At 45.5% G+C, this 18,123-nt stretch overlaps 1 protein-coding gene across 1 annotated transcript; it reads right to left on the reverse strand.

Moving 5' to 3' along the window:
• Nucleotides 1-1,888: 1,888 nt before the first annotated feature.
• On the reverse strand, nucleotides 1,889-18,088 carry LOC129701890 (zinc finger protein 467-like; the record flags this gene model as incomplete). Its single annotated transcript, XM_055643378.1, has 2 exons — nucleotides 1,889-1,997; nucleotides 17,793-18,088. Coding segments are annotated over 2 exons (405 nt in total), but the record flags the coding sequence as incomplete, so codon positions are not given.
• Between the last annotated feature and the right edge of the window lie 35 nt (nucleotides 18,089-18,123).

Raw genomic sequence — 18,123 nt, forward strand, 5'->3', positions numbered from 1 at the left:
CCTATCCAGGACCAAACAGGAGTTCATGTTCCCACAGAACCCACACCCAAATCAACACTGGACAAAAGAAAGAAGGAACATGCATTGAGGAACAGCAGAATCCTACCACAGATTGCCCCTTGGAAATCCTAGGCATCACAACTGACCAGAATTAGCTGGAGCTAACGATGATTGAGAACCAAGCTGGTCTTCTCTTTGCAGTGTCATTGGATTCACCATCAGGGCAAAGCCAGAAGAAAGATGTCAAATAGCCTGACCAACTCTGGGAGGACACTGCTAGCAAGGCAGAATCTCCAGGAATGACGCATCTTTTTGACTGGTTGGAACCATCACCAATTCAACACTGAATTGAAAAAAAGCACCAGTGATGACGAGGAGGAGGAAAAGACCCAGCCAGGACTTAACAGGAGAGCATGAGTATCATAACTGACGCTGCTTGTTGGTGGGAAACACAAGCGAGGAGGTTAAAGAGAACAAGGCGTGCCGTCCAAGAAAGGATTCAGTAGTTGAAGACGGTCCCGCGGTGGGTTCCGGAGGTTGGACGAAGACAGGCCCTCGGTGGGTGCCGGAGGACGGAGAGAAGACGAAGAGGAGCATCTGCCAATGGTAGTTATGACAAATGCAGAATGCGACACTTGAAAGCCAAGGGATCTCGTAATGAAGCCTATCCGTGTCACAGGACAGAACCCACATCCAAATCTACACTGGTCAAAATGTGGAAGGAACATACATGGGAGGAACAGGAGCAGCAGAACTATAATACGGATTGTAACTGGGAAAACCAAGGCATCACAACTGACCAGAAGTAGCCGGAACTAACGATGATTGAGAACCAAGCTGGACTCCTCTTTGCAGTGTCATTGGATTCACCATCAGGGCAAAGTCAGAAGAAAGATGTCAAACAGCCTGACCAGCTCTGGGAGGACTCTACTAGCAAGGCAGAATCTCCAGGAATGATGCATCTTTGACTGAAGATGGAGCCATCACCAATTCAACACTGAAGAAAAGAGAGCACCACTGATGACAAAGAGGAAAAGACCCATCCAGGACCAAACAGGAGTTCATGTTCATCATAACTGACTCTGCTAGTTGGTGGGAAACACTAGCGAAGATGTTAAAGAGATCAAGGTGTGCCGTCCAAGAGAGGATTTGGCAACTGATGACAGGCCTGCGGTGGGTGCCAGAGGGTGGACTTGCCCCGTGGTGGATACCGGAAAGAAGATGAAGAAGAGCAAATGGCAAAGATAGTTGTGACAAATGACCCAATTTTGTCACCCTAGCGAGACGGATAAAGAGAGTGAGCTGGGCCCTCAGGGAGGGAGGAAGACGGACGGATCCATCCCAGCGTTGACTCGACAGCTGAAGACGGGCCCACGGTGGGTGCCGGAGTTCAAGGAGACTATCAAGAGCAGCAAGTGCCAGTGGCAGTTATGACAAATGCAGAAAGCAACATCTGAAAACCAAGAAATCTCTGGTTTTGAAGTCTATCTTTGTCACAGGACAGAATCCACACCCAAGGCAACACTGGACAAAATGAGGAACATACAAGGGAGGAACAGTAGCATCAGAACCCTTCTACAGATTGTCTCTGGGAAAACCAAGGCATCGCAACTCACCAGAAGTAGCTGGAACTAACGACGATTGAGAACCAAGCCGGACTACTTTTTGCGGTGTCATTGGATTCATCAGAAGGGCAAAGCCAGAAGAAAGATGTCAAATAGCCTGACCAGCTCGGGCAGACTCTGCTAGCACGGCAGAATCTCCAGAAATTATGCATCTTTTTGACTGAAGATGGAGCCGTCACCAATTCAACACCCAAACTAAAGAGAGCACCAGTGATGACAAGGAGGAAAAGACCGACCCAGGACCAAACAGGAGTTCATGAGCATCACAACGGACGGATGGTGCCGTCCAAGAGAGGACTCGGCAGCTGAAGACTGGCCCTTGGTGGGTTCCTGAGGTTGGATGAAGACGGCCCCTCGGTGGGTGACGGAGGTCTGAGAGAAGTTGAAGAGGAGCAAGTGCCAATAGTAGTTACGACAATTCCAGAACGCGACACCTGAAAGTCAAGGGATCTCTGGACATGAAGCCTATCCTTGTCAGAGGAGAGAACCCACACCCAAGTCAACACTCGACAAAAGAAAGAAGGAACATACATTGAGGAACAGCAGCATCAGAACCCTACCATGGATTGTCTCTTGAAAAACCAAGACATCACAACTGACCAGAAGTAGCTAGAGCTAACAGCGATTAAGAACCAAACTGGACTCCTTTGCAGTGTCATTGGATTCACCATCAGGGCAATGCCAGAAGAAAGATGTCAAATGGCCTGACCAGCTCTGGATGGACTCCAGGAACGATGCATCTTTTTGATTGAAGTTGGAGCCATCAGCAGTTCAACATTGAATAAAGGAAAGCACCAGTGATGACGAGGAGGAAATGACCAGGTCAGGACCAAACAGGAGAGCATGAGCATCATAACTGACTGCTTCTTGGTGTGAAACACAAGCGAGGATGTTAAAGGGAGTATAAGGATGATTTTGCATTATTTCCCTATTTGCTTACTTACGAACCCTGCAAGTGTAATTCAGACCAGTATTTGATCTTTGCTGTGTAGAAAGAGTGATAATTAATATATCTAGCTGCAATGCAAAGTGAGGAATAGGCTTTTCTTTGATTGAATTGTTAATGGCTGTTAAAGGGAGCAAGGTGGGCCGTGGAGGGGTGAGAAAGGCTGACAATGCCGTCCAATAGAGGAATTGGCGGCTAAGGACGACCCCACGGTGGGTGTCGGAGAGAAGTTAAAGAAGAGGAGTATGCGGCAATGGTAGGTTCAACAAATGCTGAAAGTGACACCTGAAAGCCAAGGGATCTCTGGTAATGAAGCCTATCCATGTCAATGGACAAACACTTCATCCAAGTCAACACTAGACAAAAAGAGGAGGAAATGACCGATCAGGAAACATACAATGGAGGAACAGCAGCATCAGAATCCTACCACAGATTGTCTGTGAGAAAACCAAGGCATCCAAATGACAAGAAGTAGCTGGAGCTAACATCGATGGGGAACCAAGTTGGACTCTTCATTGCAGTGTCATTGGATTCACCATCAGGGCAATGTCAGAAGAAAAATGGCAAATAGCCTGACCAGCTCTGGGAGGACCCTGCTAGCAAGGCAGAATCTCCAGGAATTATGCATCTTTTTGACTGAAGATGGAGCCATCACCAATTCAAAACTGAACAAAAATAACCACCAGTAATGACGAGGAGGAAAAGACCCAGCCAGGACAAAAGAGGCGAACAGGAGCACCAAGAGGATTAAGTTGTAAAGATAGTTATGACTAATGACCCACTTTCATCATCCAAGCAAGATGGTTAAAGAGTGAGCTGGACCCACAGTAAAGGTAGCTGCAATACAGGCCTGGCAGAGCATCACCAGAGAAGACACCCAGCAACTGGTGATGTCCATGAACTGCAACTTCAAGCCATTATTGCATGCAAAGGATATGCAACAAAATGCTAAACATGACAACGTTCATTTCCATGACATTGCTGTGCCCCAAACAGTACGGTGCCCTGAAATTGGGGGGGGGGGGGGGGGGGGGGGGGGGGGACTATGTATAACACAGCTGTAATTTCTACGTGGTGAAACCAAAATGTATAAAAATGGCCTTTATTAAAATCTGACAATGTGCACTTTAACCACATGATTTTTTCTATTACAAATCTCAAATTGTGGAGTACAGAGGCAAATAAATAATTGATGGGTCTTTGTGCCAAACATATGGAGGGCCCTGTATTTCCACACTATCTCTGGAGTCTAAAGTAGTCCAAGGTGATGTCTACTTAATGGCCCACGGGAGATAATTGATTCCAACTGATTTGTCGGGTCTGTTGTTCAATGAAGGGTGAATAAAGTTTCAGTTTCAGTTCCCAGGTGTAACACATCGCAGAGATCATTAGGTTTTAATCTGACAGTCTCTTCTTTCACCACCAAACCATGGAGACTTGCTTTTGATGCGTCAAGTGCACAATCCCTGCTTCCACTCAGACTCTGTGGTTGTTCTAGTGATCCTCTTATGCATCAAGGCAAAATACAGTCATCCAACCAGGCAATAGAGCCATTGAATATTTCTCCTCCCACACATTTTAATGTGTTCCAAATTTCCATGGCAACGGCAAGCAAGCCCGACTAAGTGTGGGATCATTAGTTTAATCCCAGCAGTGTATTGGGTATGGCAGCCAGCTGTGGGGGACCTCAGCCAACATCTGCATCATTGAGCCTGCTTCCCAATGGGACCGAATGCTTCTTACGGGGCTTCAGACTGTTGATGCGGAGCCAATCCAATCTCCCTGGATGGGATATGGAGAACTAGTGTACCTCCACTCAGTCCGCCTAAACACACCTGATCTCCCGGTTGCTAAACACTTTAACTCCCCATCCCATTCCCACACTGGCCTTTCTGTCCAGGGCCTTCTCCATTGTCAGAGTGAGGCCCGGTGCAAATTGGAGGAACAACACATCATATTTTGCTTGGGCAGCTTACACCCCAGTAACCCTTGCCTTCCCTCTTTCTCTATCACTCCTCCTTCCCAGTCTTCCGACCACTCTGACTATCCTTGTTTATATTTTATCTGTTTGCTTTGTTGGTACCTTCTCCTAGCTGACAATGATCTATTCTACATTTTCCTTGATCTCTACCCCCTTTGTCTCATTTTCACACCTTGCATCTCCCTCTCCCCTGACTCAATCTGAAGAAGGGTCTCGATCCGAAACGCGACCCTTTCCTTCCATCCAGAGATGCTGAGTTACTCCAACATTTTGTGTCTATCTTTAGCGTATGAGAAGTCAGCCGTGATTTCTTCACTCAGCGAGAAATGAACTCTTGGGATTCTGTCCCCGAGAGATATGCAAGGCAGGTTAACAGTATGTTTGGGCAATCTCAGGATAAATATAGGAAGCTGTTGGAGAAGACCAGCCGAGATTTTTTATTAAGTGAAGAACAGCCACAAGGGGCCAAGAAACCAACTTCCATTTCCATTTACTATGTCCATGAGTGGGAGAGGCTTAAGGGCCTGTCCCAATTACGCGACTTTTCAACAACTGTCTTCGACCTTCAAGCTCGAGGGCACTCGCCTGAAAAACTTCCGAGCTGGATCGACCGTCAGCGATGAAACCATGAGCGGGATCGACCGTTAGCACACACACACCCACACACACAGCAAAGGGCCAGGGAAAGCGGGGGAGCGCTGTCTGCAATTCACACCCACGATGACTTGACGGCAAGTCGATTAGAGAGCGGGGGGGGGGAGAGAAGGAGTGGAGACACTTTTAAGAAGCCAGACAACTTTTAATAAAGTTTAGCGGGCATGTAACATTACCGGTCGGTTTTCCGTGATTCCGAAAACTCTAATGAGCCAATTAAAATGCCCCGTCAGCAAAGGAGATTGCCTACGGCTACCTCGACTGCCTACAACTACATTGCGATCCAATTACCACTGCACTACGAGTTCAAAAGAACCATGCCAACCAATTTTTACTTGACCAAACTGAGGCCGCGAGTATGCGGGAAGATCTCTCGAGCATGAAGGAGACTGCCTAGGACCACGTGTCGACCATGTTGTAAGTTTGTGGCGAGTGCAAACTCTTCTAAACTCGCAAATTAGGTCGCCAGGACAGGCCCTTTACTTGATTTCTGAGCCGAACAACCAACCAAATGTTCGCTGCCTACAACTGACGTGCAGCTGCTCGGCAGCTCTATGTTCGGTTTACTTGCTAATAACAGTGTCCACATAAATATTCACTGAGGAATAAAGGCTGCCATCGTTTTTTAAAAAATTCTTGTACATCATATGATGCATGATTTCATCCGTGGCGCAGAGAGAGCATTCCTGACCGATGAGCCACTCGTGAACTCTGGTCTTTATCAGGGATGGATTCATACTTTAAACATGGGGTCCTGCCACACTCATATCAGAGTTTTCAACAAAAGTTTAGTCACTTTTCATCACCACTGCATCACCAAGGCAAACGTAGAGGCAGAGAGCTAAACAGCATGGAAACAGGCCCATCTTGTTCATGCCAAACCAGCTGTTAGGCCAGTCCCATTTGCCTGCATTTTCATATTATTATCCATAATAATACCTTTACTTTTTTTTTTTTTAACTTTCCTTTAAGAAAATAAGAGATTATTTAAATCAAAGTCGCTTCTGGACATCTGGAGCAAAGATCCTAGAGGAGCAAGATAGACCACTCTTCCGAAATTCAATGGCTGACGTGTAGTACGTGAAGGAACGTCACGGCCGCCATTTTTCAATGCGACACGCGACTTCCGGTATGCCACTCGCTGTGATCCAAAGCAAAGATTATAGAGCTCCGCTATAATCTTTGATCCAAAGCAAAGATCCTCGAGTATCTTGTAGCGGGAACAGCCCCCTCCTTTGCGTAGTGTCCCTTGCATTGTATTGCTTTAACACACACTGCACAAAATTAAATTTAACGTATACATAGAAACATAGAAAATAGGTGCAGGAGTAGGCCATTCGGCCCTTCGAGCCTGCACCGCCATTCAATATGATCATGGCTGATCATCCAACTCAGTATCCCGTACCTGCCTTCTCTCCATACCCTCTGATCCCCTTGGCCACAAGGGCCACATCTAACTCCCTCTTAAATATAGCCAATGAACTGGCCTCAACTACCCTCTGTGGCAGAGAGTTCCAGAGATTTACCACTCTCTGCGTGAAAAAAGTTCTTCTCATCTCGGTTTTAAAGGATTTCCCCTTTATCCTTAAGCTGTGACCCCTTGTCCTGGACTTCCCTAACATCGGGAACAATCTTCCTTTTTTTTTTTTTTTTTTTTTTTTTTTTTTTTTTTTTTTTTTTTTTTTTATTAGAAGTACGGTAAATTACAATTCTACACAAACACATATATCTTGATATAATTTTTTTATTCCCTTTTTTTTTTTTTTTTTTTTAGAGCTTTAAGAAAAAAAGTAGAAGTTAGGAAAGTAAAGAAAGTGCAAGAGAATCGTGCAGTGCGAGAGTGTAAAGAAAAGAAAGCCCCTTAGGAAAGAAGTTAGAGAAGGAAGTAAAGTGAGAAAATAGACCCTAGAAAGAAAAGAAGGAGAAAGTAGAAACAATCGCTCTATTATAACATTAAACTCCGCAGAGAGGGGACTACCAACCAAGTCTGTTTTTGTTATTTTACCTCCCGTTACCAGGTCCTGATTCCGCTTATTTATATATTTGTTTTTTTTTAGATTACTATTGCACCTCATACTTGTAATAGGTCCAGAAACATAGACCACGTATTTTGAAATTGGTCTGCTTTACCTGCTAGGAGGAATCTCATCTCTTCCAGGTGTAATGTTTCAAACATATTTGATATCCACATTTTTATTGTTGGTGTCGGCGCATTTTTCCAGAATTTAAGTATAAGCTTTTTTCCCATTATTAGCCCGTAATTAAATAAATTCTTCTGAAACACGTTTAATTCAGGGTTATCTTCCGATATTCCGAAGATAATCCATTCTGGTTTTGGTACCAGTTTTATTTTGATCAATTTTGAAAAAATATCAAATATTTCATACCAGAATTTTTGGATTTTTGTACAAAAAACAAAAGAGTGCGCTATGGTAGCTTCTTGACATAGGCATTTATCACAGATTGGTGAAACATTAGGGAAGATTTTATTTAATTTAGTTTTTGAATAATATAATCTATGTAATGTTTTAAATTGGATGAGCGTATGCCGTACGTTGATCGAACATTTATGCACCTGTAGTAAATGATTATCCCAGGTCCCTTTTGAGATTTTTATAGCTAATTCTTGTTCCCAATCTTTTCTAATTCCATCTGTTGTGGGTATTTCTATGTTTAAAATGATGTTATATAAGTACGATATTAAATTAGCTGATTCCGCCTTGGTCTTCATTGCTTCATCCAATAAGTCGGAAGCCATATTATGATAGTCTTTTGTGTATTTTTTCAAATAATCACAGATTTGAAGATATTTAAAATATTGGTTATTTTTCAAATTATATTTCAGTTGTAGTTGTTGAAATGACAGTAAATTCTCTAATTCATACAGATCTTCGAGCGTTTTAATTCCCATTCTTTCCCATTGTATAAATGATTTGTCTATGATTGATGGTTTAAACGATGGATTATTGACTACTGGTATTAAAAGAGATAGGTTTCTTAATTTTAGAGTCTGTTTTATTTGTTTCCATGTTCTTATTGTGTTATGTATAATTGGATTTTTATTATAATTTTTATTATTCAAATTTGTTGGTGAGAGGATCATCGCTCCTATATTACTCTGGGAGCAGCCCCCTTTTTCCATTACCATCCAGTCCGCCTGCTGTGCAGAATTGTCCAGCAGGTGAATCATGTTTTTAATATTTACTGCCCAATTAAAATACATAAAATTAGGGAGCGCTAGACCCCCCAGCTCTTTTCGTTTATTAAGGTGTGCTATTTGTATTCTATGGGATTTATAATCCCATATAAAATTTGTAATGTCTGAGTCCAATTTTTTGAAAAACTTTTTTGGGAGGTATATAGGTATTGATTGAAATAGGTATAGAATTTGTGGTAAGAAAACCATTTTAATAGCATTTATTCTGCCTATTAAGGACATCGGAAGTGTTTTCCAGAATTTAATCAGATTATTCAATTTCTTGAGTAAAGGATTATAATTGGCTTTAAACATATCCTGGTAATTTCTAGTAATTTCAATTCCCAAATATTTGAATTTTTCTGTGGCTATTTTAAAGGGAAATTTCCGAAGCTGTGTTGAGTCTTTTGGTTTTATCGACATAATTTCACTTTTGTTCCAATTTATTCTATATCCTGAAAAGGATCCAAAGTCCTCTATTAAGTTTAATATGTTTGGTATACTAATTTGTGGTTTTGTGATGTACAGTAGTACATCATCAGCATATAGGGATATTTTATTCTTTGAGTATTTTGTATTATAACCATAAATATCCGGATGAGTTCTTATTTTTTCAGCAAGGGGTTCAATTATCAAAGCAAATAGCAGCGGTGATAATGAGCATCCTTGTCTATTGCCCCTTGATAGTTCAAATTTCGAGGATAAGATATTATTAGTTAATATTCTAGCCGTAGGTTTGTTATATAATAGTTTTATCCATGCGATAAAGGGGAACAATCTTCCTGTGTGGTCTCACCAAGACCCTGTACAACTGCAGTAGAACCTCTCTGCTCCTATACTCAAATCCTTTTGCAATGAAAGCTAACATACCATTCGCTTTCTTTACTGCCTGCTGCACCTGCATGCCTACCTTCAATGACACCCAGGTCTCGCTGCATCTCCCCCTTTCCCAATCGGCCACCATTTTTATATTTTATATAAATATTTTATATATTTATATGAATGTGTGGCTGTGTGTGAGAGGCAAGTTAGAGATAATTAAGTTTATTTTCATGGATCAGAAGCAACTTTGATTTAAATAATCACTATTAATTTATTTGTCTTGTAAGATGATATACATAAACCATAAAGGCAATTATATATATAATTATATAGTAATAATATATATATGCATATATATATTTTATACACACATATATATACACATACATATATACACACAGACATATATACACATACATACATACGTATACACATACATATGCACACATACAAATACACGCATACATATGGATACATTTATATGCATACATACACATATAAACATATATATACATACATATACACACATACATATACATGCATATATACACATACATGCATATATACACATACATATATATTTATACATATGATTAACATGTAGAGGAACCAACGAGAGAGCAGGCTATTTTAGACTGGGTATTGAGTAATGAGGAAGGGTTAGTTAGCAATCTTGTTGTACGTGCCCCCTTGGGCAAGAGTGACCATAATATGGTTGAGTTCTTCATTAGGCAGGCAGTGACTAGTGGGGTACCGCAAGGCTCAGTGCTGGGACCCCAGCTATTTACAATATATATTAATGATCTGGATGAGGGAATTGAAGGCAATGTCTCCAAGTTTGCGGATGACACTAAGCTGGGGGGCAGTGTTAGCTGTGAGGAGGATGCTAGGAGACTGCAAGGTGATTTGGATAGGCTGGGTGAGTGGGCAAATGTTTGGCAGATGCAGTATAATGTGGATAAATGTGAGGTTATCCATTTTGGTGGCAAAAACAGGAAAGCAGACTATTATCTAAATGGCGGCCGACTAGGAAAAGGGGGAGATGCAGCGAGACCTGGGTGTCATGGTACACCAGTCATTGAAAGTAGGCATGCAGGTGCAGCAGGCAGTGAAGAAAGCGAATGGTATGTTAGCTTTTCATAGCGAAAGGATTTGAGTATAGGAGCAGGGAGGTTCTACTGCAGTTGTACAGGGTCTTGGTGAGACCACACATGGAGCATTGCGTACAGTTTTGGTCTCCAAATCTGAGGAAGGACATTATTGCCATAGAGGGAGTGCAGAGAAGGTTCACCAGACTGATTCCTGGGATGTCAGGACTGTCTTATGAAAAAAGAATGGATAGACTTGGTTTATACTCTCTAGAATTTAGGAGATTGAGAGGGGTTGGACAGGCTAGATGCAGGAAGATTGTTTCCGATGTTGGGGAAGTCCAGGACAAGGGGTCACAGCTTAAGGATAAGGGGGAAATCCTTTAAAACCGAGATGAGAAGAACTTTTTTTCACACAGAGAGTGGTGAATCTCTGGAACTCTCTGCCGCAGAGGGTAGTCGAGGCCAGTTCATTGGCTATATTTAAGAGGGAGTTAGATGTGGCCCTTGTGGCTAAGGAGATCAGAGGGTATGGAGAGAAGGCAGGTACGGGATACTGAGTTGGATGATCAGCCATGATTATATTGAATGGCGGTGCAGGCTCGAAGGGCCGAATGGCCTACTCCTGCACCTAATTTCTATGTTTCTATTATTTTCCAACGATCAATAGATTTACGATCAGTTCCTGTGGATTGGAGGATAGCTAATGCTATCCCACTTTTCAAGAAAGGAGCGAGAGAGAGAAAACAGGGAATTACAGACCAGTTAGCCTGGCTTCGGTGGTGTGAAAGATGCTGGAGTCAATTATTAAAGATGGGGCATTTGGATAGCAGTAAAAGGATTAGTCCAAGTCACATGGATTTATGATTTTACAATGCATTTAAGCCTCTCCCATTGTTATGAGATGAATTCCTGGAATATGTAGGAAGTTTATTGTAACCTATTGCTACTTGCCTGAGCAATGGATGATATATCACTTAAATGCAATTGTTTTCAGTTGTGTGGAGAGACCTGTATATTGAAAATGCGTTTTGCCTTTAATATGTCAATTTACCTTAAATGTAGAAGAGCTTATTAAAATCTTCTTACAAAGACCATTAAGTATTTTCTTTCTATCCTCTTTTGGACCCAAGGCATAGCAGAGCTGCCAACTCTCATGAAGAGGTAAGGGAGGGAGAGATGGAAAGGGAGAGAGGGAAGGGAGGGAGATCGCGAAGAGAGGGGGAGAGAGAGAGAGAGAGAGAAAGATCGAGAGAAGAGAGGGGAGCGAGAGATCGAGAGGAGGGGAGAGAGAGATCGAGAGAAGAGAGGGAGAAGGATGGAGAGGGAGAAGGGGAGAGGGAGAAGGGGGAGGGAGAAGGGGAAAGGGGGGAGGGAGAAGGGGGGAGGGAGAAGGGGGACAGGGAGAAGGGGGAGAGGGAGAGTGGAACGATAGCACATTATAACGCGCAGCCGTCCCATTACGACCAAAGATTATAGAGCAGAGCTCCACTAGTATCTTTGATTGCGGCCGCCGCCGCCGAACCCCCCGACCCACCATTGCACCCAAAAGATGATAGAGCAGAGTTATATAATATTTGATTGCACCCTTCTTCACGGCGGGCTTGTGATCTTTGCTTGTGATGTCTTGACAATTCGAGGAATATAATGGGTAACAGCCGCCCATTCTCGGACTTGAATCTGAGCTCGAGAAATCTCCTGGTCACTGGACCTAATGTGTCCGCGAGCCATATAGTGGAGACCAATCCCTTACAAGAACAAAACCAAAAACGCACAGAAGTGTTAAAATTGTCTTTATTATTATGGTAAGTAAAGAACTATTAAAAATAAGACTAATAACTTTCTAATGTACCGACAAACCCAGTTTCCCAATGGCCGTTGATGGGAGAACAGAAAATAACATTTTCACGACAGAATATCGACTGAAAATAATAAAAATAATTTCTCACCTTTCTTTTTTATTGGGGAACCTAACGAATGACAGGTCGGGTCGTTTAGATTTACGATTAGAATACTTGATAGCAGAGCAGTGAGATGAAATTTAGATAAGGACGCCATGACAGTGTGGGGGAAGCTCAATAAATGCCTCGAAAAATGGCGTAGACGATCACACACGTCATACTACGCATTTTTCGAGGAGTGGTCTATCTTGCTCCTCTAGGATCTTTGATCTGGAGCGTTACAGTTTTGGACATCCTTGTGATTGAGGCACTAGGTTGATCCCTGGGATGGAGGGGCTGTCATATGTGGACAGATTCAACATAGAAACATAGACAATAGGTGCAGGAGTAGGCCATTCGGCCCTTCGAGCCAGCACCGCCATTCAATATATATATAAAGCTTTATTTCAGACACAGGTCCATATAACACTATGTTAGCATTCATAGCAAAAGGATTTGAGTATAAGAGCAGGGAGGTTCTACTGCAGTTGTACAGGGTCTTGGTGAGACCACACCTGGAGTATTGTGTACAGTTTTGGTCTCCTAATCTGAGGAAAGACATTCTTGCCATAGAGGAAGTACAGAGAAGGTTCACCAGACTGATTCCTGGGATGTCAGGACTTTCATATGAAGAAAGACTGGATAGACTCGGCTTGTACTCGCTAGAATTCAGAAGATTGAGGGGGGATCTTATAGAAACTTACTAAATTCTTAAGGGGGTGGACAGGCTAGATGCAGGAAGATTATTCCCGATGTAGGGGAAGTCCAGAACTAGGGGTCACAGTTTAAGGATAAGAGGGAAGTCTATTAGGACCAAGATGAGAAAATCATTTTTTACACAGAGAGTGGTGAATCTGTGGAATTCTCTGCCACAGAAGGTAGTTGAGGCCAGTTCATTGACTATATTTTGGAGGGAGTTAGATGTGGGCCTTGTGGCTAAAGGGATCAGGGGGTATGGAGAGATGGCAGGTACAGGATACTGAGTTGGATGATCAGCCATGATCATATCGAATGGCGGTGCAGGCTCGAAGGGCCGAATGGCCTACTCCTGCACCTATTTTCTATGTTTCTACGTTAATGGATTTCTATTATGAATTATTTAAAATTGATTGTGTTGGTGCAATATTGGTGCCATATGCTGCTAATGTGTCGTTATCAGATATTCAGAGCAACTGGAATCTTCATATTGTTATTATTTTCCCAAATACTGCAGTTGTGAACAGTGTGATTAGATGAATGAATTGCAGAGTGCAAGTGTAATACAAACATCAACTCAAACACAGCATATGAGCCATTTAAAAGAAATGATTTAAAAAAAACATTAAAAAAGAAAATTACCAGTTAAAATTTATAAACATTTTATTCTTTAACAAGAATTAACAGAATTATGAACTAACAGAATTATGAACTAACCCTATATCACACACACAAACTGTTCCCCTGCAACATTGATTACACTGCGAGTTGGGTAGGTTCCGCCCAGTTGCACTTACTCCCATCATCACCAAGTGCTTCGAGAGGCTGGTCCTGGCACACCTCAAAGGCTGCCTACCCCCCCCACATTGGATCCCTATCAGTTCGCCTACCGCAAGAACAGGAGTACGGAGGATGCCATCTCAACGGCACTTCACTCTGCCCTCTCCCACCTCCACAACAGAGACACCTACGTAAGAATGCTGTTCATTGATTACAGCTCAGCATTCAACGCCATTATACCCTCCAAACTGATCACCGAACTCGATGACCTGGGCATCGACCCCACCCTCTGCAACTGGATATTGGACTTTCTAACCAACAGACCCCAGTCTGTTAGGTTAGACAAGCACACCTCTTCAACCCTCACCCTGAACACCGGCGTTCCACAGGGCTGTGTGCTGAGCCCCCTCCTCTACTCCCTCTTCACCTACGACTGCACACCTGTACATGGTACTAACACCATCATCAAGTATGCAGATGATACAACGGCCTCATCAGCAACAATGATAAGTTGGCCTATAGGGAGGAGGTCCAGCTCCTAGCAGAATGGTGCGCTGACAATGTTGTGGGCGGCGCGACTTTCGTCAGCAGCGGCCTCCAACAGGAACGATCTGGGGCTCCAGTTGCGGAGCAGCGTAGTACTCACTGTCGCGGGGCTGGCCGAGTCCGGAGTGGGTGGAGCTGTGGTGGAGCGCTGCTGCGACCTGACCCCCGGAGATTCGGGGGCTACAGCCGCGGGTCTGGCGGACGGCAACACGGGAAGACTGCGGGTCCCTGGTGGGAGACCGCTTTTCGCGGCTTCCGCAGCGGCGACTGTTCCCGCCCGAGTTGCGGGGATGAAGAGCACCTGGAGCGGGTACTTACCATTGCCCTGCACGGCTTGGAATGGCCGCGGGACTTTGCGAGCGCACGCCGGGGCTCTAACACAAAGACCTTGCATCACCTGGCGTGGCTTTAATGGCCGCGGGACTATCACCATCGCCCGCCGGGGGCTTTGACTTTGACTCTGACATCATCGGGGGGGGGGGGGGGGGGGGGAGTGCAGTGGAGAGATAAGTTTTTTTTCCTTCCATCACAGCGCTGTGATGGATGTTTGTGTAAATTGTGTTGTGTCTCGGGTCTTTTTCGTTTTGTAATGTGTAGCTGCAGAAACGACTTTTCGTTTGGACCTCAACAGGGTCCAAATGACAAATAAATTGTATTGTATACTGTATTGTATTGTATTGTATTGTATTGTACAACAACCTGGCCCTTAACTCCAAGAAGACCAAGGAGCTCATTGTAGACTTCAGGAAGTTTAGGGGCGGCACGCAACCCCCATCCACATTAACGGGACGGAGGTGGAACGTGTTTCCAGCTTCAGGTTCCTGGGGGTCAACATCTCCGATGACCTCTCCTGGACCCACAATACCTCAACTCTGGTCAAGAAGGCTCATCAGCGTCTCCTCTTCCTGAGGAGACTGAAGAAGGTCCATCTGTCTCCTCAGATCCTGGTGAACTTCTACCGCTGCACCATCGAGAGCATCCTTACCAACTGTATCACAGTATAGTATGGCAACTGCTCTGTCTCCGACCGGGAATGCATTGCAGAGGGTGATGAAAATTGCCCAACGCATCACCGGTTCCTCGCTCCCCTCCATTGAGTCTGTCCAAAGCAAGCGTTGTCTGCGGAGGGCGCTCAGCATCGTCAAGGACTGCTCTCACCCCAACCATGGACAGTTTACCCTCCTACCATCCGGGAGGCACTACAGGTCTCTCCGTTGCCGGACTAGCAGGTCCAGGAACAGCTTCTTACCTGCTGCTGTTACATTACTCAACACTGTACCTCAGTGATTTCCAATCACCCCCCCCGACACTCCTTCCACCAGGAAAAAAATAATTGCACTACTATGACTGTGCTCGTAAATATATTTATTTATTGCTCATATTCTATGTCGCTCTTCTAGGGAGATGCTATCTGCATTTTCTTGTCTCTGTACTGTACACTGCACAATGACAATCAAGTTTGAATCTGAATTAACCGAATTATGAAGGAACTGAATTATGAACTAACCCTATATCACACACACAAACTGGTCCCCCGCAACGTTGATTACACTGCGAGTCAGGTCGTGTCCGGTTACTGAAATGCCCAGGTTCCGCTCCATTTGGTACTACACGTCAGCCCATTGCATTTTCACAGGAGTGGCCTATCTTTGGTAGGATTACCTGAAATTAGAGAAATCAATGTTCATACCGCTGGGTTGTGAACTGCCCAAGCGAAATATGAGGCGCTGTTCCTCCAATTTACGGTGGGCCTCACTCTGGCCATGGAGGAGGCCCAGGACAGAAAGGTAGGATTCAGAATGGGAGGGGGAGTTGAAGTGCTGAGCCACCGGGAGATCAGGTTGGTTAATGCGGACCGAGCGGTGCGGAGGTGTTTGGTGTGTGTGCGTGAGAGAGATAGTGTGTGTGTGTGAGAGAGAGCAAGAGAGAGAGGGTGTGTGTGTGCGTGTGAGACAGGGAGTGTGTGAGAGAGGGAGAGAATGCAGGAGTGTGTGAGAGAGGGAGTGTGAGAGAGGAGGGGGGCACGAGAGGGTGGAGTGGAGAGAATTTGTGTACGAGTGGCGGGAAAGTGTGGGGAGAGGGGAGAGAGGATTGTATATGTGCAGCTTTAAAGGACATTGGTCAGGTAGCATTTGGAGTATTGCATACAGTTCTGGTCACTCCATTACAGGACTGATGTGGAGGCTTTGGGGAAGGTCAATAGTCAATAGTCTATTTATTTGTCATTTGGACCCCTGGAGGTCCAAATGAAATGCTGTTTCTGCAGCCATACATTACACACAAATAGACCCCAGACACAACATAATTACATTTTACATAAACATCCATCACATAGCTGTGATGGAAGGCCAAAAAAACTTATCTCTCCACTGCACTCTCCCCCCCCCCCCCCCCGATGTCAGAGTCAAAGTCAAAGCCCCCGGCTGGCGATGGCGATTGTCCCGCGGCCATTAAAGCCACGCCGGGTCAGTGGTGTTAGGCCCCGCTCCAGGAGCTCTTCGACCCCGCAACTCGGGCGGGAGAAGTCGCCGTTGCAGGAGCCCCGAAAAGCGGTCTCCCTCCAGGGAGCCGCGGGCTCCCGGTGCCGCCGTCCACAGACCTGTCGTTGGAGCCTCCGCATCAGCAGCAGCAGCGGCAGCGGCAGCAGCGGCAGCAGCAGCGGCAGCAGCAGCGGCAGCGGCAGCGCTCCTCCACCGCTCCACCCGCTCCGGTCTCGGCCAGCTCCGCGACGGTGAGGTGAGTCGGCACCAGAGTCCCCGGCTTCTTCCTGTTGGAGGCCGCTCCTCGTTGCGGCCCCAACGACATCTGAGACCCGACGAGAAAAGGTCGGGTCTCCAGTGCAGGGAGAGATTCAAAAGTTTCCCCCTCCCTCCCACCCCACCCCCGCCCCCCCACACACACACCCCAACATAAAATAACAAAAACTACATAAAAACACAGACAAAAAATAATAAAAACGCGGACAGGCTGCAGTGGCCGCTGCTGACCAGAGTCGCGCCGCCTACCGGTGCAGAGATGGATAACCAGAATGGATTAAAAACATGGAACTGCAGATGCTGGTTTGCAAAAAAGGACACTAAATGTTGGAGTAACTCAGCGGGACAAGCAGCATCGCTGGAGAGAAGGAATGGGTGATTGAAGAAATAACCCGAAACGTTACCCATTCCTTCCAGCATTTTATGTCTACCTAAATTGTGCCTATCTCTCTATGTGGCGGTGTGCCAACAGGCTGGAGGAGCGGGCAAAGGCCTTGCCACAGAGCGGGCAGGTGAAGGGGCGCTGGCCAGTGTGGACTCGCCGGTGCTCCAGCAGGTGGTCAAGGTGGGTGATGCCCTTACCACAGGACGGGCAGGGAAAGGACCCTCACCGCTGTGGGTATGCTGGTGCTGCCACAGGCTGGACATGCGGATGTAGTCCTTGCCACACTCAGCGCACACAAGGGGTCTCTCTCTGGTGTGTATCCGCTGGTGCTCCCGCAGCCCCCATGTTCTCTCGTCACAGTGGGAGCAGCTGCTCGCCGGTGTGGGTCTGCCTGTGCTGCCCGTAACCCCCGCGAGCTGTCAAACTCCTCAGCGCAGTACGGGCAGTCATAGGGCTGGCCACTGGTGTGCACGCGCTGGTGAGACAGGGCATGGAAGACCATGGCAAAGCGCTCTTCACACACCGGGTTGGGGACGGGACGGTCGCCGGTGTGCACCCGCTGGTGGGACAGCAGCTTGGTGGAGCAGGTGAAGCCCTTGCCACACTGGGCACAGGTGAAGGGGTGCTCGCTGGTGTGGGTGCGCTGGGTGCTCCAGCAGAGTGCCAGAGCAGGGTGAAGCCCTTGTCCGCACTGGGCACAGATGTAGA

The sequence above is a fragment of the Leucoraja erinacea genome, chromosome 11, assembly GCF_028641065.1.
Source record: "Leucoraja erinacea ecotype New England chromosome 11, Leri_hhj_1, whole genome shotgun sequence".
NCBI lineage: Eukaryota > Metazoa > Chordata > Chondrichthyes > Rajiformes > Rajidae > Leucoraja > Leucoraja erinaceus.